At 45.1% G+C, this 20,399-nt stretch overlaps 1 protein-coding gene across 1 annotated transcript in view; it reads left to right on the top strand.

Moving 5' to 3' along the window:
• Window positions 1-7,412, top strand: part of LOC117364226 (histone-lysine N-methyltransferase SETD1B-like) — a 35,039-nt gene extending 27,627 nt beyond the window's left edge. Inside the window, 1 exon segment of the mRNA XM_033953240.1 lies at window positions 7,227-7,412. Within this exon segment, the coding sequence (XP_033809131.1) occupies window positions 7,227-7,412 (186 nt within the window).
• Window positions 7,413-20,399: the final 12,987 nt, after the last annotated feature.

Below are 20,399 nucleotides of genomic sequence, written 5' to 3'. Positions count from 1 at the left end.
ACGTCATCACTAAAGTTATTTTTCCTTTTACTGTACCGATAAAAAAGTTTATCGCTTTCCATTCACTCTGAAAATTGCTGCTTCCGTGCTTTCTCCCACAAATGTGCTGCTTCCATGCTTCCCAGTGTGCACGGAGAAAAACGCTGCTTCCCAGCATCCATAGAGAGAAAGGCTTCTTCCCGGCATGCTTACCTAGTCCAAGCCCAGAAATCGCTGCTTGTCTAATCCAAGCCCAGAAAGTTATTCGCGATTTCAATAAGAAAAATGAAGGCTTTTTCTGAAAACCGCAAATAACGTTAAAAAAGTTATTTGCGTTTTTTCCATATTCGCGCAAATACGGAGGGAGAAGTGTATACCCCTGAGGACATTCTGCATAGAGGGCAAGAAGCAGAAGCAGCAGACTGGCTTTCCTTGATGCCCCTCTCTCCCTAACACCTGCAGCAATCAACATATGGCAAGAAGTGAGAGCAAACCTCTGCAGATTGAGCCTGACTGTTGATTTGAACTTTGTAATACTCTGCACAGCTGTGTGGTTCAGATTAGAGTCAGAAGTTGGGTGGCGGAGGAGAAAGATATGGTCCCGTGCATCTGATGGATGACTCCCCTTGCAGTGTAATTGGGGAGAGGAAGGACAGATCAAACTGGGTAATATGCTGCAGGGAAGGGATAGGAAGGAGTGAGATGGTGAATGTATTGTGTGTGTGTGTGGTAGGGGAGCAGAGCAAGATGAGAAAGTTTATCATGGCGGAGGGGGGGGGGAGGGGGGGAGAATGAGCGCTGGGAAGGTGCTTGGAAGAGGAAGTACGAGTGCTGTGGGTATGTAACTGGAGGGGAATAATGAGACCTGGGGAGGATCAGAAGACTGGGTTTCTTGCTGGGAGGTGTCCACATTGGAGAAAAGGTAGTGAAAGCTGAAGGTTGACCCTCCCAAGAAAGGGAAAAGAGTTAGAGTTGAGAAAGGTGGAACCTGGAGAGAGAGAGAAATGTCTGTGTGTGGGCGTGTACTGGATGGATTGGCAGGTTTCAAGTTTATTATTTAATTCATATACCGCCTATCATTACGTCTAGGCAGTTTACAATAAATTTTAAAACCATAATTTAAAAAAACAGGGGGTTTAAAAATAAAATAAAAACATGAGACTGAAATACACGCGTTAAACGCTAACGCGTTCATAGACTTATAATGGGCGTATTAGCATTTAGTGCGTGTGTATATTTTGCGCGCTAAAATGACTAACGCACCTTAGTAAAAAAGGGGGTAATCAAAGAGACATAGTGACCGGAAACAGAAGGCGGGAGGGGAAAAATACAATATTCAACAAAAAAGAAATAAAGAGACCACACAAATAGGAGAGGGTAAAACTAATGTTCTGCACTACCTAAAGGACAAGAATTTCTTAGGAAGTAAAGGCATCCTTAAACAGAAAGGTCTTTAAATTCATCTTATATATTGGTAAGGATGGTTTTTGTCTTATGTGGCTACAACAGAAAAAATGGTTTTACGTGTAGTGTCATAAAATATGTGACAAAGTGATGGAATTGAAAGGAGATTTTGCTGTGTTGTTGTAACAACCCTGAAGTAGTATGAGGGATTAATAGTCTGTCGAAAAATGTCGGAGAGTTTTCTTGTTTTGTTCTGAAAACAAAGAGTAAGATTTTGAAAGTGATCCGGTGGGATATGGGCAGCCACTGAGCGTATTTTAGGACATGATTGCATTTTGTAGCTTTGTGGAAGAGTTTAACTGCAGTGTTTTGTATTGGTGGGACAGTAGAAAATTGGAATATACCCTTTTACTCCTGAAAAATCTCAAAACTTGAAGTTAGGTTAAATATTGCAGAGGTCATGTAACTCTGCTCTTCAACTCTTCCTTTATTTTATACCTTCTCATAATAATAAACAAAAAAGTTCAAAAGGTGGCCTAAATTGGTACTTGGACGATCAAAAAGCCAGATCGTCCAAGTACCGATAATCAAAGCTGGTTATAGATTATCTAAAACCAGCTTAGGCCTTTACCCTGCCTCTAAATGCCTAGAGCGAAAAGAGGCGTTTTTAGAGGAGGGGATAGGGCGGGAGGTGGGCTGACCTAGACTTAGTTGTACAGCAAGTATAACCAAAACTTTACAAGGTTGCCCAGTCGGAACTTATATGTTTTGACTTAGACCAAGTCAAAACAGGTATAATTTCCGAATAGGGGCCGCTGAGCTGATCATGGCTGCCGCAATCAGCTCAGCAGCCCTGGCAACCAGCCCACCCCCCACCGCAATGATCGCGGCAGGAGAGATGCCTAATCTCTCCTGCCGTGATCACGATCCCCCCCTGAACTGCCGTGAACCATAGCAGGAAAGATGCCTAATCTCTCCTGCCACGGTTCACGGCAGTTTGGAGGGGATCGCAATCGCAGCAGAAGAGATGCCCAATCTCTCTTGCCATGGTTTGTGGTAGTTCAGGGGGCAGATCGTGGCAGGAGAGATGCCCAATCTATCCTGACCCGATCACAATCCACCCCCCTGAACCTCGACAATACCGGCAGGAGGGAGACCAACCCCTCCTGATGAGGCACGAACACTCGAATCCCCCGACTCCCTCAAATACCGGCCCGAGGGATCCCAACTCCTCCTGCTGAGGTGCATCCCCCCGCGAACCCCCACCCGACAATACCGCCAGGAGGGAGCCCAATCCCTCCTGCTAAGGCACGAACCCTCGAACCCCCCGACTCCCTCAAATACCGGCCCAAGGGCTCCCAACCCCTCCTGCTGAGGTGCGAGCCCTCGATCCCTCCGACTCCCTCAAATACTGGCAGGAGGGATCCCAACCCATCCTGCCGAGGCACCCCCCCTGCCCGCGACCCCCCACCTGACAATACCGGCAGGAGAGATCCCAACCCCTCCTGCCGCAATCGCGATCCCCTCCCGAACTGCCACGATCGTTGCGGGTGGTGGTGGGGGGGAGATTCTGTAACCGGTGTTGTTTTTCATAGATGCCGGTTACAGAATCCAGCTTTTAGGTGAAGGACTAGACCCTTCTTCACCTAAAAGGTCTTGTTTTGGGCGTTTGGGACTTGGGCAATTTTTTGGTTGATAATGTGTTCTAAGATTAGACGTAGTGGTGGTCTGGGCGATTAAACTGCTGAACGTAGAGGTAGGCCATTCTCAAAAAAAACCTCATTTTGGAAGTTTTTTGGGAGAATGGACATTTTCCCTGCTGCTACTTTTAGCATTTAGACTAGAGCCTTAGGCCAAAAGGGGACTTAGATGTTTTTTTTTTTTATTATTCCCCTCCACGCTTCCAGATAGGTCAGCAGCACTGAATTTGCAAAGATATGCTGCCAATTTGGTTTAAGAAGGTCCGTTATCACCCTTCTAGAATTTATGAGGTCCAGTTCATTTCACTGAATTTCTGTCAAATGTTTCCTACCACATTCCAAAATGTGTCAAAACTTATGTGTATACTTGAAGGCTGGCCAGTCAGTGTTCCCGCTAAGCTGCGCTGGCGTGCGCTGGCGCACAAAATATTACATCGCAGCGCACAAGTTTCTCGTCACAGCGCACGGCGTACGGCAGAAGGCAGGGCGGCGAGAGGAGAATCGGGCGAGTTGGCTCATAACTTGCTGGCGCCCGATATTTTTAGCTCACAGCGAAAAAAGTTTGCTCACAACACCCGCCCGCTTAGAGGGAGCACTGCTGGCCACCCTTCTTATGTCTGCCCCACCCCTGACTCAGAATAGAATTACGTAGTGCCTCGTGCCTTTACACTGAGATTCTACTTCAATAAATAGTCTCCCTGCAAGGAAGCACGTTTGCAGTCTCCCAGCCCATGCGTTATTGCCACTGTCAGGATACTAAAGCAGCCCTAATTATATGCCACACTTCCTTTGGGAAGGGAAATTATATTCCCTGAAGGAGTGATGTAAAGTAGCGGCAATCGATTGAGAGCACTGACCTTTTCTAGTCCAGCCTCTGGTTTCTTGACCAGCATGTCGTATTCAAATTTCCCTGATTCACAGATTTTATTTATTTGGGTTTATATCCTGTCCTCCCAGAAGAGCTCAGAATGGGTTACAAATTTACATACAGTACATAATAAAGCGTATTTATACGAAGTGATGGCAAGCATAGTATGGTAAAAGATAGCATGGCACAACATTGACAAAAATGGCAAAATATGTGTAGTTAACAAAGCATGGTAAAAACCTAATATGAAAAACACGGCAAGATGAGACATGGCTTGGTGAGCATAGTTTGGCAAAACATCGCATGGCTAACCTAGTATGACGTGACATGGCAAAAACAGTAAGGCAAGCGTAGCATGACAAAACTTAGCATGGTAGACATGGAGCAGCAAATATTATGTGCAAACAGCATGAGAAATTGTAAGTGATGTTTCAAGAAATGGAAAAGGCAAAGGTTGGCCATTGAGTAGGTTGGCTCCCAAGCAGAGAATGACACTGGGACAAATTTGTCACCGACCCCGTGGGATCCATGTCCATCCTCGTCCTGTCCCCGCGAGTTCTGACTCTGTCCCTGCCCCAACCTTGCAAGCACTGTCCTCATCTGCACAAGCCTCAAACACTTTGTATGAGGCTTGTGCAGAGGAGGACAGAGATTTGCAGGAATAGGGCAGGGACAGGGACAGAACTCGCGGGGATGGGATGGGAATGGAGATAGATCCTGCAGGGATGGGAATTTATCCTCGGGTCATTCTTTACAAGTACATGATTTTATTACTCTAAACTAATACACACGCAAATTAGCAAGATTCCTATTTAAATTATGGATGATTTTTGATTTATGGATTATCTGAAGACAATGAGGCCCTGATTCTACAAAGTGCGTCCCAATTTTAGGCAGCTGTAGGCGTCCTACAGCTGTCTAATCAGCCAATCGGGATGCACGTTTTTTAAAAAAATGCTCCCCAGGCAGGCCGCCTATATTGAAGGCGCCTCCGGGAGCCTAGGGAGGCCCGCAAGACGCCTAAGCTCGCCTAAGGGCCTTAGGCAGGCCTTAGGCGAACCTAGGCGGCCCTACGCATCTCCCTAGTAGAGGAAGAGACGCTTACAATGTAGGCCAACAAAATGCTGGTCTACATTGTAAGTAGATGCGGCCGCTATACTTATTGCGGCAAGGAATCTCTCTGCTGCTATAAGTATAGCGGGCCGCGGCCGCTTGTCCAATTGCTGGCAGGAGGGTGCCCAAACCCTCCTGCCAGAAGATGTCCCTCCCGACACTACCGACCGCCCCCCCCCCCGACACTACTGATCGCTGGCAGGAAGGTGCCCAATCCCTCCTGCCAGAAGATGCCCCCCCGACACTACCGACCGCCCCCTCCGACACTACTGATCGCTGGCAGGAGGGTGCCCAATCCCTCCTGCTGGAAGACGCACCCCCTCTGCACCCCCCCCCCCACACTACCGATCACCAGCAGGAGGGTGCCCAATCCCTCCTGCCGGAAGACGCACCCCCTCCGCACCCCCCCCACGCTAACAGCCCTCAAACCTCCCCCCCACCAAACTAACCTTTCCTTGTTGGCCAGACGGGACTTGCCCGTCCGTCCGGCAGGCCCGTCTCGTCAGAATGAGGCGGGCTCGCCCCTTCCTGGCCCATCCTTCCGAAGCCTAAGGCCTGATTGGCCCAGGCTCTAGAAGCATGGACCAATCAGGCCTTAGGCATAGCAGGTCCGCCCATCCCCGCTTAATCTAAGGTCTGATTGGCCCAGGCTCTAGACTGATTGTAACATTGTACCATTTTCGCTGATTGTCCAGCACTTCTTCATTGTAAACCACCTAGAACTACTATGGCTTTAGCGGTATATAAGAAATAAAATTATTATTATTATTATTATTAACATGGAGCCGCAGCCCCAAGAGAAAATTGCCTCACCACCCAATCATTGCCTATTGTAAATTCCAGTGAAAAACAAAATTCTTTGCTGCAAACTAGCTTTGAAAAAGTTCTAATACTTTGAACAATCACAAGCAATCACTTAGCTTGATCAAAGGTTCCGAAGGGGCCCATTTCGATCCTGTGTCAAGGAACCAAATGGAGCACTCAGCAAAACTCTCAAAAAGTGGTGATGTCTCAAAAATTCAAGTTTCATTCATATATATGAGCCTCCTCCACTGATTTCTCCCTCTGGCCAGTCTCTTCATAATGGCGGGCCTTTCCCTTCCCGGTGCATCCTGGGATACACCAGGGAGGGGCCTAAGGCCCTGATTGGCCCAGGCGCAAAAGGCCCCTCCCATAGAAGAAGCTTTAGTCTCCTGGACGAACTGGAGTCTTAGGCCACTCCTAGTGGACATCTAAGGCTAATTAGAATTGCAGAGTTATTGGGTCCCTGGCTCAGGACTTTTATTGCAATGATTGGATTGAAAGTTAAGTTAAGAGAGCATGTGCAACATGGTAAAAACTCTCCAGGTAACTGTGAAACAAGGCTCATGGTATCAGCTCCAGTACCAATGGGGTTGGAAGCACAAAGGAACAGGAAGAAAATTTCAGACTCTGGTCGCCTTCACTCCAGAAAGAAATGTAGTCAAATTTCTTTTCAAGAAACAAGTAGGCAAATGGTCTGCTAGGTCGCGAAGGAAGGAAAACGGTGAGACATTGTCAAAGCCAACGTTTTTTTAAAAAAAAATCTTTATTTTAATCTTTATTAAAGTAGATTAAAATAAAGATGTTTTAAAGACCTCTTCATGGATGCAGATACGGTCAAAGTCAAAGAGGTCTTTAAAACATCTTTATAAGACCTCTTTGACTTTGATCATATTTGCCTCCATGAAGAGGTCTTTACAACATCTTTATTTTAATTTATTTTTAATAAAGATGTTTTAAAGATCTGTTTGACTTTGACCGTGTCTGCTTCCACGATTTCCTACCATCAAATTTCTTTTTCTATTTACAGTCAATTGCAAAACAGGACAGTTGTACATCTTGTTCTTTCTTAACCAGGACACAGGACAATGTCTTTAGAAATAGGAAGACATCTAAACAAACTAGTTGGGAAACCTGGGCAAACTACGATCTATATGAAAGACAAAGCCATGTAGAGTTGTAGGGGGGAACTCAGAGGGCCTGGTGAGGGGATTTTTTAATACTATGATTCATTTCAAATAGGAAGCTGGTTTGTGTGTTATTTCCTGAATGTCTCGGGGCTTTTTTTGTATTTGAGCACTGCAGTGTTCATTTTAACAGAGCTCTGATAAAATCTCCTTTTATGTTTTGTTTCCTGTCAGCTGACAGAAGCACCTGAAATAGAAAAGTGCTTAGGAGTGAAGCCTGGCCTCCTCTTGTTCCCGATGTTCTTGCACAGTGACTGCACAGAGAAGCTGTGTGCCATTCTCAATGCATGTTGCAAGCACGGTCATTTTGACAGCAGCTGTTGCCCTCAATGGCATCCCAGACCCAACTATACCACCTGAGCCTGAATCCAGATCTCCCACACTGCAGCCTGAACCCTAAGACCAGCCCTATATGAAGTGTAAGGACCCACTGAAACCTTAATAGGTAGCTCTGAGGACATGTGGTTGATAGAGACAGTGAACACAATCAACATTTAGGCACTCCTTCATATGAGTGGTACCAATGCTTCAGTCTTGATTTTATTTCCTGAACCCAGTGGGAAATGCTAAAAGGAAAGGACTTTGGAGTTTGGATAGAGCAGAGATCACCCTCTTTACTCTTTCCCTGTCATTATATAACTTGAACCTGATTCTGTTTATTTATTTAAAAATTTATAGGCCGCATATCCAACAATTCTATGTGGATTACATCGAGACACACATAATAAAATCTCAAGAAACATAATACATACAATAAAACCAATATATACAATAAACCCAATCACTACATCAGAACAATAAACATTAAAATACAATTTTAAATACAACTAGAGCCAATAGCAACTTGCTCTCTCGCTAAAAAAAGCAAACACCAAAATCAGTAAACGACATAAAAAAGCGAAAAGTAATTCACATAAGAACATAAGAATTGCCGCTGTTGGGTCAGACCAGTGGTCCATCGTGCCTAGCAGTCCGCTCACGCAGCGGCCCTTGGTCAAAGACCACAGCGCCCTAACTGAGACTAGCCCTACCTGCATACGTTCTGGTTCAGCAGGAACTTGTCTAACTTTGTCTTGAATCCCTGGAGGGTGTTTTCCCATGTGACAGATTCCGGAAGAGCGTTCCAGTTTTTCACCACTCTCTGAGTGAAGAAGAACTTCCTTACGTTTGTACGGAATCTATCCCCGTTCAACTTTAGAGAGTGCCCTCAAGGTGAGGGCGCACCATGGCCCGGTACAGCGGCATGATAACCTTCTCCAATCAGCAATTTTATTTTAAAAAAAAATTATACATGTAGGATAAAAGAACATAAGATAATATTAAAGCACTTGACCGTGAAGAAGTCCCCACCATTGTTCATTGGTATAAAAACATGAAAACGATGGCACATTGAGAGGACTGCACTACAATAACAGTGCAGCGATTGGAGATGAGGATGCTTAGACAATTCTTGTCACACTACAGCAATGATCCCCATGGAAGCAAGAATGAGTATACACCCCCACTGACATGGCGCCCAGGGTGGTCTGAACCCCATGCCCTCTCCTTGCTATGCCACTGTCTTCAGGGACAGGGATGTACCATGAAAATCTATAGACAGCACTTGGAAAGAAAACACTTGCCACTATCTGTACCTTAATCAGCTATTTTGCTTCCAATCTTTTTTTGTTTTTGTTATAAATATAAGAAATACACCAGAAATATAAGAAAATAAATTTAGTAAAGAAAAACATAAGGGGACTCTAGATGGAAAAGGAGAGATGAGTACATGCTAAATGGAAGGATGGGGAAAGAAAAAGGGGACACTGAATGGATAAGGGATAAAGTGGGGACACTGGATAGAAGAATGGGGAGAGAGCGGAGATGCTGAATGAAAGGATGAGGGAGAGTGAAGGGGACATGCTAAATAGAAAGGTGAGGAGATAAAAAGGTGACATACTGAATAGAAAAGGGGCAGAGAGAAGATGCTGGATGGAGGGAAGGGAGGAGAGAGAAAACGTTTGATGGAAGGGGCACGCTAAATGGAAGGATAAGGAGAGAAAAGGGGACATGCCAGATGGAAAAGGCATAGAAAGATGCTGGATGGAAGGGTGGGGAGAGACAGAGGGGAGATGCTGAATGGAAGTGAGGAGAGATCTGAGAGAGAGAGGGGTGACACAGTGGATGGAAATGGGAAGGGGGAAGAGAAAGAGAAGGACATGCTGGATGGAAGGGGGTAGAGAATAGAGTTAGTGAGAGACTGGGGAATAAGAGAAAGGGAAATGAGAGGTGTAGGGTGAGAGAAAAGAGATAGAAAGCTGTAGTAGACAGTAAAAAGAGGGACACTGAAGACTATATAGTAAGAATGAAAGAAGAGAGGGAGAAAAATAAATTGAACGCTGAGAGGGAAAAACCCCCCAATGTTAGAGATGGATGTAGTAGAGGAGGAGATGAAGAAGACAGGAGGCGAGAGAAAAATGATAAATGGACACAAAAACCTGGCATGAGAGTTGAGAAGGCAGAGATGGAAGGGGGTAGAGAATAGAGTTAGTGAGAGACTGGGGAATAAGAGAAAGGGAAATGAGAGATGTGGGGTGAGAGAAAAGAGATAGAAAGCTGTAGTAGACAGTAAAAAGAGGGACACTGAAGACTATATAGTAAGAATGAAAGAAGAGAGGGAGAAAAATAAATTGAACGCTGAGAGGGAAAAAACCCCCAATGTTAGAGATGGATGTAGTAGAGGAGGAGATGAAGAAGACAGGAGGCGAGAGAAAAATGATAAATGGACACAAAAACCTGGCATGAGAGTTGAGAAGGCAGAGATTGGGATCAACACGATTAGAAAAATTAGACAGCTAGATACCAAAAGTAGGAAAAAGAATTGTATTCTTAATTTTGAATAAAGTACAAAACTCACAACTGAAAGTCTGATATATCATGGGAGAGAAGGTGAGGGCAGCACAAGATAGGATGGGGATGGCACCACTGAGGGCAAGTCGCACAGGGTGCAATTATAGCTTGCTATAGCCCTAACTGCACGCAGCCGGCAGCCGCCTGGGAGAGGGTTGGGGCTGGGGGCAGGGCTAGGTGTCCTCTTTTTTGTTTTCACAAATAATGGTAACCTTACTCACAGCCAAAAAGGAAAAACAGCCAAAAATGCTAAATGCAAATATAGATCAATTAAGGCTGTTACGTGGTCATTGATTAGAAGTATCATTCTAAACTGCAAAGCAATGAGGGGAGAAAAAAGCCTCAGTCATGTAGCAGCACAGTTGAATTGATAAACAGCAATCTGCCATATAATAATATCATTGGCCTAAAAACCTCCCACTCGGTAACAGCAAAGATTAGCAATGAGAAACTTTCAATTGGGTACACACAAAAGGAAAACAACTAGGAGTTAACTTTTAATCCTCCAGCATAGTTCCAGATACATAGGATTTATCTCCACACGCTACCTCAGCTCCCGCCAAGAGATTCCTTGTTTCACCACATTCAGTGACTGCATCAGAGGAGAAAAAAATCCAGAAAATACTACACTTTCGTGCACAAGTCCACTTATTATGGCAGTGAGGAACAATGGGACGCTGAGCCTCCACGGTTACATTCCTTCTGAGTATCTTATGTCATTTATGGCCCCACGAATTTTCAAACAGGGTAAAGAAATTTTTTTTTTTTTTTTTTAATTAATTAATTAATTATTTTAAAAAAATCTTTATTGATTTTTAATCTAAAACAGTGTCATCCAAATGATCAAAACAATAGGTATTACATACATTACACTAATATCTGCAAAGGTAACATATATATCTTTCAAGATTTTAAGTAATCCTTTATCTAATAATTACATAATATATATAATATAATATAATTTAATTTTTAAAAAATGCATTATAGGGCTCCTTTTACTAAGATGGGCTAGTGTTTTTAGTGCACGCAGGATATTACCGCGCGCTACACCACGCGTTACGCTTCTAGAACTAATGCCAGCTCAATGCTGACGTTAAGGTTTAGCATGCGGAGCAATGTAGCGCGTGCTATTCCTCGCGTTAAAGCCCTAGCGCACCTTAGTCAAGGGAGCCCATAGTCTCTGTATGCAATTTAAAAATCCACCGTTGTTCAATCTGATGAAGTCTTTTTTTTTTTTTTTTCCATGTTGCCACGCCGCTGAGAAGGAACAATGAATCCAACACTGTGCACTGTAAATCCTGAAAAGCGTGCTCTGCCTGGATACAATGCTGACACAATACATCTACCTCCCGCTTGTGATTAATATTATACCGATGTTCAAACAAGCGTGTTTTAAGGGTCCGAGATATTTGTCCAATATAACATAATCGGCAGGGACAAATCAGGATATAAATGACACCAGCAGACACACAAGACGTCAGTCTTTTCAAAAACACTTTTTGACGCAGGGGGACCAATACTTCAGCTCCCTCCTTAAAAGTTAAGTCCCATTTTTTTCCCCCCCTTTTGTGTGCACCTGATTGGCAGTTTCTCATTGCTAAACTTTGCTGTTACTGAGTGGGAGGTGTTTTTTTTTTTTAATGCCAATGATATTATTGTATGGCAGCTTGCTGTTTATTGATTGAACTGTGCTGCTACATGACTCTGAGGCTTTTTTCTCCCTTCGTTGTTTTGCGGTGACCACGTAACAACCTTAATTGATTTATATTTGCATTTAACCCTACTCACAGCCCATTTCATTTCTTCTGGCTCCCCCCGACTATCCCTGGTCCAAGTGTGTCTGCTTTCTTATTCCACCCTCTGGGTTCGAATGGCCTGCCTCTAGTTCTAGATGAGCTCTTTCTAATCTCTGGATGTGCACAGTGTACAGGTATTGATTCTTAACCCAAGGAAACTGTGCTTCTTCCCTCTCTTATCCCCCCGTGGTGGTGCACAGAGGGACAGTCCTGAAGTGTGAGCCAAGACTCCACTCTGTTTGGTATGGGGTTTTGCAGTTTTCCCCGAAGAGGATTTGGGAAGAAGGTGACAAGTCAAATGTGTGCAAGACAAAAGCTTGCAGCCAATTGCGTGAAAACAAGTGAGCGCAAGACAATTGAGCACAAGACAGCTATTGTCTCGCGCTCAGTTGTCTCGCGCTCAATTGTCTCGCGCTCAGTTGTCTCACGCTCTGTTGTCTCGCGCTCTGTTGTCTTGCGCTCAGTTGTCTTCATGCCCAATTGTCTTGGCGCAATTTTCCGCGCACTTTTGTCTTGCGTGCATTTGACTAAGAACCGGGAAGAATAGCGGTGTCTTTCCTCTAGCTTCCCCTGTCCCTGGCTCTTATGAAGTCTTCACTACAACATGCATCTCAACATATCTTTTGTTAGAGTGACACTTATAGACTCTGCATTTACAACCAGGACAAAGCTGCAAGAGGCAAAACAGTAATATTATACATCACAAAAACAGATTCTGAATGGAACTCCCCCCCCCCCCCGAAATATAGAGAGGGACAAAAAACATAGATCCATCGGATATAACAGACAACCAATTTGGTCTCCAGAGCCGCTTTTAGCTGTAGTTTTGTTTGGCTATAATGGACATTCAGGCTCCGCCCACAGTGATATAGTATCAAAATGCAGCCCAGAAGAAAATGACAGATTATTTTTCTTTCCAGTACAGTATGACATAATGCTTTAGAACAGTGGTTCCCAACCCTGTCCTGGAGGACCACCAGGCCAGTCAGGTTTCAGGATAGTCCAAATGAATATGGATGGAGCAGATTTACATGCCTGGCACCTCCATTATATGCAGATCTCTCTCATGCATATTCATTAGGGCTATCCTGAAACCCCGACTAGACTGGTGGTCCTCCAGGAGAGGGTTGGGAACCACTGCTTTAGAACATTTTTAGTGTTCTGGTTTTGCAATCATTTCGTGCCATACCAATGTTTGCTGAGTTTTGATCTTGATGTTGCTGATATGGTTGTGCAGTGACTGTTGTTCATTGATTGTACGTTGTTCCAAATTGACCTAAATAAAGTTTTGTTTTTTTTAAAAAAGCAACTCTGGATATAACGGACTGTTTTTCCAGGTCCCTTGAAGTCTGTTAGAACGAGATTATACTGTAGTAGAGCACTAGACTTCACATTTATTTGCATTATCTATATATATAAAATCGGAGGTATGTGTGTATGTATGTGTGTGTGTATGTGCCGCGATCACGCAAAAACGGCTTGACCGATTTGAACGAAACTTGGTATGCAGATCCCTCACTACCTGGGGTGATATGTTCTGGGGGTCTCGCGGCCCACCTGCACACGTGGGCGGAGCTACAAACAGAAAATCAGATTTCATCCATTCATGTCAATGGAAAAAATGTAACAAGCTGCCATTCTCACAGTAATTCCAACTATAAAACACTTTCTATGACACTATAACCACTAGGGACATCGTTTCTATTCTACCACGGACACCATACATATAGAGTTTGTATGTTCTAACTGTGTTTGTAACTGTTTCCTTCATGCACCCCAGTTCATAATGTTATTACATTACATGAGTACTCACATATCCTGAACTAGGAACACAGGTTCCATTCTGAACCGGGAAAAACCTGCATGGAGTTTCTTTTCAACCTGAGTTTCCACATATTTAGTTGTTTAAATCAATACTGAAACTTTTGTTCGGGACAGGGACAAGGTGAAACCGTATTTATCCCGCGGATGCCACTTATTCCAACAGATCTTCCTTTTCAGTTTAAGAGATTGCAAATTCCAGTGAGACTTGCATTCTCTATCACAATCAACAAATCACAGGGACAGACTATTACATACTGTGGAGTGGATTTAAGCTCCCCCTGTTTTTCCCATGGACAACTCTATGTTGCTTGCTCAAGGGTGGGTTCACCCAAGAATTTATATGTTCTTGCTCCTGGAGGTGAAACTAAAAATGTTGTTTATAATCAAGTTTTGTGTTAGTTGTATTGTATTCATTTTGTCAAATATTTCACATTATAATTTGAATATTGTACTTTTTATAAAGCTGTAAAAAAATAATTTCATTCACCACTATAAAGTATCTTTATTTGAATCCATTTACAGTGTTATTGCTATAATTAAATACCGGTGCAACGCCGGGCCATCAGCTAGTAGAATATATATGTCTTCTTTGGGGGCAATGTTTCGAACGCTGGGGGTGCAGTATCAGCTGTATGCTGATGATATTTTGTCCTTCTTTCCAGTATGTGATGTGCAGAGTGCCGAGCAGTGTTTACAAGAATATATGGAAAGGATTGTAAGATGGATGGATTGAACATGATTTGAAATTAAATGTGAACAAAACAGAGGTGATGGTTGTGAAAAACCAATGGGAAAATGTCATGGTGACGGGGGAATGTTTGGTAGTCAAAAAAGAGATAAATGTGTTAGGGATGTGTCTGGACTGTTGCCTGACCATGGAAAAGCAAATAATGAAAACAATTCAGGTGGGTTATATGCAGCTGAGAAATGTTATATAGATTAAAACCAATGTTACTAGCGTATGATTTTCGTAGTTTTGTGCAGGCGTTGATTCTGAGTAGGGTGGATTATTGTAATGAACTATAGTTAGGAGTCTCTAAGTGAAATGAGAGCTCTGCAGGTGTTGATTAACTCTGCAGCAAGACTGATTACAGGCACCCCCAGAATGTCTCATATAACCCCGGTTTTGAAACAGCTGCATTGGTTACCAACGCAGCAAAGAGTGCATTTCAAAGTCTTCTCCATCGCATTTTGTATTATGTATCTCCTGCTGTTTTGAAAGGATTTTTTGAAACCTCTCAGCCAAGGAGGAGTTAGAGGTCGGAAAGTAACATGAAAGTATGCTAAGGGGGGGATGGCAATTTCTCATTCCAGGATTGGTGGGACTATTATTTTCGGTGGGAGGTGCGAAACTCTGGAATGCTCTGCCAGGTGTTTTGCAATTTTGCACTGTCAGAATGGATTTTAAGATGACGTTGAAGACATCATTGTTTGCTAGTGCTTTTCTGAGCTGAGATTTTATATAATGTAAATACCTGCTAACTTATTATCTGATTAATGATCAAATTTTATGGTACAGTTTTTATAATTAGTTAAAATGTTTGTTTGTCCAACATTTATGACTGTGACTATGTACACCATATAGATAATATCCATTTTTATATAGATAATATACATTTTTAAATAAATAAATATCCCAGAACATGTACATGTATGATGCAATTTTTTGTACACACAGTAAAACTGCATTTATCTCACATCTGCGTGTGCATGCTTCCAACATGCTCTCCCATGTTTTTGTGCACATTTTGGTTACTGCATTCAGCACATATTTTTCAGGAAACCATGTACTGAGCTTAAGCACATATTTATTGATTTGGTTTTATTAACTGCCTTTACGAAGAGATTCACCCAAGGCATATACCGTACGCCATCAACCTCCTCCGTGGCTGTGGCAGACCCATTACCCTAATCCAGTTTAGAAGGGACAAAGCTGTAAATTATAGTTTCCAGGGGGGGGGGGGGGAATTTTCAGCTGTCTCGGACGGAAGAGGCCCCAAGCTGAGTCTTGCTTTTGTCTCTCTTCACATTACTGAGCCTGAGCATTTTGCAAATACCTATCCATTATGCAATGTAGTGTCTGTTAATCTTTGCGAAAGTCTAGCTTCCATTTCAGCTTCCTCTGTAAAGGGGAATGTTTGGTGGACAATGCATCCCTGGCAGAGCTCTTTTCCTAGAATAAGAGAACAGAGCCAGCCGCAGTGATTCAACAGCAAATTATTATATGAGCACTGTTCCAGGTAGGTGCTTGATGCAAATTCTGTAGCTCTCCACCCACCAGGATTTCTTCCACAGGCTCTGCTGCTTATTTCCTGGTTTACAGGAGGAAATTCGATTCTTTGGTGGTTTATGGGGAAACCCAGCTGCTTCTCCAGCAGGCCAGGACTTGGAATTTGATCAATAAACACACAGCTGTCTCCTCCAACCTGCCATTCCTTGGTTAATGGACAGGAGGAGTCCTTTTACCCAGCCTCCCTTACAATAAAATGTCTATGATTGCAGGGTAAGATGGGAACGTGTATAAGAAGTAAAGGAATATATACTATACTGTAGTATAATTAGGCATCTGCAGTTTGTGAACAGTGCTTTGGCTCCAACTCATCAGCACAGTAGATGCACGCCAAGCCTCTGGTTATATAAACCGAGCTGCATGATGCCAGCTATTGAGCTGATCAGTTTTCCACTTTTAACTTCCTCTATTCTTAAACTTCATACTGCAGCAACAAGCAGATTTTTCAATTCACAGCCCAGTACTAAATAAATTGCACAGTCCTGTACCTCATTGCAACAATGCAAACTATACTCTTTTAAAATGTTCAAGGTACATAGTTTAATACAACAGTATTTAAAGTGAAAATAAAATGCATTTTCCTTCCTTGTCTGTTATTTTTCCTCTTCTCTGATCTTGCTTTTTTTTTTTTTAATGCCTTTCTTAGTTCTCCTTTCCATTCTGTCAGTCTTCCCATTTCTTGCTCCTTTTCTTCCATCTGTCTCTTCCATGTCACTTGTCTTCACCTTCCTTTCCCCTGTAACTCAGGTGCCTTCAGTTCCCCTCTCTGCCTTATATGGATCTTATTAGAACCTCTCCCAGCTCTTTTGCAGTATATCTGCCCACTGCTTTCTTCATAGGTAAGACTGCAGACCTCTCATCCAAAAGAAACTTAGGGCTCCTTTTACAAAGGTGCGCTAGCCGTTTTATCGCACGCACCGGATTAGCGTGCGCTATAGTGCACGCTAGCCGAAAATCTACCGCCTGCTCAAAAGGTGGCGGTAGCGGCTAGTGCAAGCGGCAATTTAGCGTGTGCTATTCCGCGCGTTAAGGCCCTAGCGCATCTTCATAAATGGAGCCCTTAGTGCAAAAAGAACTGGGGCCGAGGACAAATGCCTTCTTCCTCCATCTCAAAAGTTCCAGCCATCTTTTCTGACAGAATTTAAAAGTGAGGCCACAGACTTTCTCACCAGAATTGGGTCCATGAACGCTCCCACCAATATTCAACATTCACACTTGGATTTCCAACAAAATTTCTTGCCAAATTCAAATTCAAGTTTATTATTATTTTTTTAAAGTCTTTATTTATTTTTAAAACTTTCAACAAGTGTAACATAAGATATAATCATTTTATACTTTAACATTACTTAATATACCATCAAAGTTTAACTCACATCAAATATCCCTCCCCCTCCTTATACCCAACAATTGTACTTAAGCATAATAAATCATAAAGTATTCCCCTCCCCCTCCCCACCCTGGACATGTATGAACAAAGGGAAAAAATAATATTCATTATCCCAGGACAAGCAGGACAAGCAGTATTCTCACTAGTGGGTGATGTCATCCGACAGAGCCCCGATATGGACATCTTGCAAGCATGTCTTGCTTGAAGAAACTCAGAAGTTTCGAGATGCCCGCACCGCGCATGCGCCAGTGCCTTCCCACCCTATGGTCCGGGTGCGTCTCCTCAGTTCTTTTTCTTCCGCGGAGCTGAGAAGTCTATCTTCAATTTGCGCCCATTGAATCTCTTTTTTGCCTTCTATTTTGCCGCGGGTTGAGTTCTTTTGGCTCTCCTGTGCATTTATTTCTTTCTTTGATTTCTTTTTTCAAAAAAAAAATAAATAAAAATTTTTCCTTCCGATACCGGGTCGGCCGCGTGGCTGGGGCCCCGCGCCTTCGACCTTGCGGCGGAGCTTTTCCGGCCTATGTCCCGGCTGATTACCGGTTTTAAAAAGTGTAGCAAGTGCCAGCGCGCGATATCGCTCACGGACCCTCATCGACGCTGCTTACAGTGTCTGGGACCGGATCACTTCCCGAAATCGTGCCGGCCTTGCTCCACTCTGACGGCGAGAGCATTTAAGCGCCGCTGTCTACTCTGGGAGTCCATGTTCAAGATGGAAGCTTCATCGGATCCTGCAGCTTCGACATCGACATCGACGGGTGCTTCGACTCCTTCCGCGAAGCCCTCTGCCTCCCCGGCTGCTTCGGGCCTCCTGAAACCGGCATCGTTCACACCGGTTTCGGCCCCGGCTTTGGTGCTGGTGCCTTCCTCCGTCTCCTCGGAGCAGGTATCAACCCCGACAGTTCCACCGGTGGTGCTCAAGGTGCCGAAGACTGGCAAGCAGAAGCACGCAGCACCGAAGGAGCGCGGAGACGTGCGGAAGGGCCCCCTTTTGGTGCGGATCCCTCCATATCGGCTTCGTTGCGGTCCCTTCTGGAGGCTCAGTTCGTGGAGCTCATGCAGACCATGGGGCCTCGGCTGATTGCCACCATCCAGGGTGACCTCCCAGCTTCGGCTTCGAGGGGCGGACCGCCCCCTCCTCCTCCTCCTCGCCGCACGACCTCGTTGCTCGGCGAGGAGGAGCGGCGAGCGGTGTCCGGGTCCTCGAGGAGGTCCTCCGTTAGTGCTGTGCCTCCTTTGGAACCGATTCCCTCGAGGAGGGCCTCCCTTAGTGATATGCCTCCCTTGGAGCCCATCCCCTCGAGGAAAGCCTCGTTTAGTGATCTGCCTCCCTTGGAACCGATTACTCCGCCCCATGACTCATTGTGGCGTCCACCTTCGGGGCCACCCAGTCCTGGGCATAGCAGGAAGCAGGACGAGTTCTTCCGAACCCCCTATCAAACCTGGGCGGAGTCGGGGGAGGCGCCGACTCTTCCGCCTCTGCGATCGACGGCATCGAGTCCGATCTGCTCCTTGGAGGCGTCTGACCCAGTTTCTCACAGACGGGCTCGATCCAGGCATCGGGAGGGGCATCGATCCAGACATTCTTCGAAGCATTCTTCTCGGCACTCGACCGTCTCGCCTCAGAAGAAATTGCCTCGGTTGGGGTATGCTGCTTCGACTGGGTCTCCTCCTCTGGGCCCGGAGTTCGAGGACCCCGAGGTTTTCTACTCGTTCTGTTGTTCGCAGGCCTCTCTGGAGCCTGAAGCCTCTTCTTCTTCTAGTCCGTCTCGCAGACCGGCGACGGCGGACCAACTGTCCTTTTCATCGTTCCTCAGGCAGATGGCAGATGACATGGACATTACTCTCGATGCTGGGTCTCGATATTCCAAGGAGTACCTCGATACCATGCACTTGCCTCGTCCTCCGGCAGAGTACTTGCGGCTTCCCCTGCACAAGCTCCTCGACCAGACCTTCATGCGATGCTTCGAGTCTCCTTACTCTATCCCTGCGGTCCCTGGCAAATTGGATGCGCGGTACCGCACGGTGCATCATAAAGGCTTCGAGGGTCCTCAGCTTTCTCACCAGTCCCTCCTGGTCGAATCCTCGCTCAAGCGGTCTCATCCTGGCCAGGTCTATGCTTCAGTGCCTCCGGGCCGCGAGGGCAGAACCATGGATAAGTTTGGTCGACGCATCTATCAGAATTCGATGATGGCGTCTCGAGTCCTGAATTACAATTTCCACTTTGCAGCCTACTTGGAATTTTTTCTACCTGTGCTTCGGAAGTTCATACCATACATCGAGTCCCAGGCTAGGTTTGAGTTTGAGGAAGTGGTTGCTTCGCTGTCCCAACTTCGGCTTCAGTTGATGCAATCTGCCTATGATGCGTTCGAGCTCTCAGCCCGAGCGGCGGCCTGCTCGGTGGCGATGCGCCGGTTGGCCTGGTTGCGGACCATTGATATGGACCCGAATCTTCAGGACCACCTGGCGAACGTCCCGTGTGCTGGGGCGGATCTTTTTGATGAATCCATCGAGACTGTCACGAAGAAGTTGTCTGACCACGAAAAGTCCTTCCAATCTATCCTTCGGCTGAAGCCTAAGCCTCAGCAGTCTCGACCTTCTCGTCCGCCGTTGATTTATCAGAGGCGTTATCAGCCGAGGCAAACTCCACCTGCGAGGCAACCGGCGAAGCGTCAGCCTCCCCAGAAGGGTCAGCCTAAGTCTCAGTCGCCTGCTGTCCCTAAGACCACTCAGCCTTTTTGACAGTCTCGTCGAGGGCATAACCAACCTCGTTCTGCCTCCCTCTGTTTTTCCCATCGGAGGGCGCCTCCATCATTTTTATCATCACTGGGAGGCCATAACAACCGACCTCTGGGTCCTTACTATCATCAAGGAAGGATACTCTCTTCATTTCCATCGGGTCCCTCCGGACCACCCTCCAAGAGAGTATCCTTCCAACTTGACTCAGACCGCCCTTCTTCTTCAGGAAGCTCAGGCTTGAGTCAAGCTTGGTTTGCAAGGAAACTCTCCTCCCGATGCACAATCGTCGGTAGCAGACACTGAGAATCCTATGCAAATGCATAATAAGGAAACCAGTATTCTAATGAGCACTCCATGCAATGCACTACAGGGAAACTCATTGTTTCCCATGCAAAACTTTACCACACTCATACTGCACAGGAATT

The sequence above is a fragment of the Geotrypetes seraphini genome, chromosome 7 (genome assembly GCF_902459505.1).
Source record: "Geotrypetes seraphini chromosome 7, aGeoSer1.1, whole genome shotgun sequence".
NCBI lineage: Eukaryota > Metazoa > Chordata > Amphibia > Gymnophiona > Dermophiidae > Geotrypetes > Geotrypetes seraphini.
Note: the sequence above shows the minus strand (reverse complement) of the source record. Positions and strands in the feature narration are given on the sequence as shown.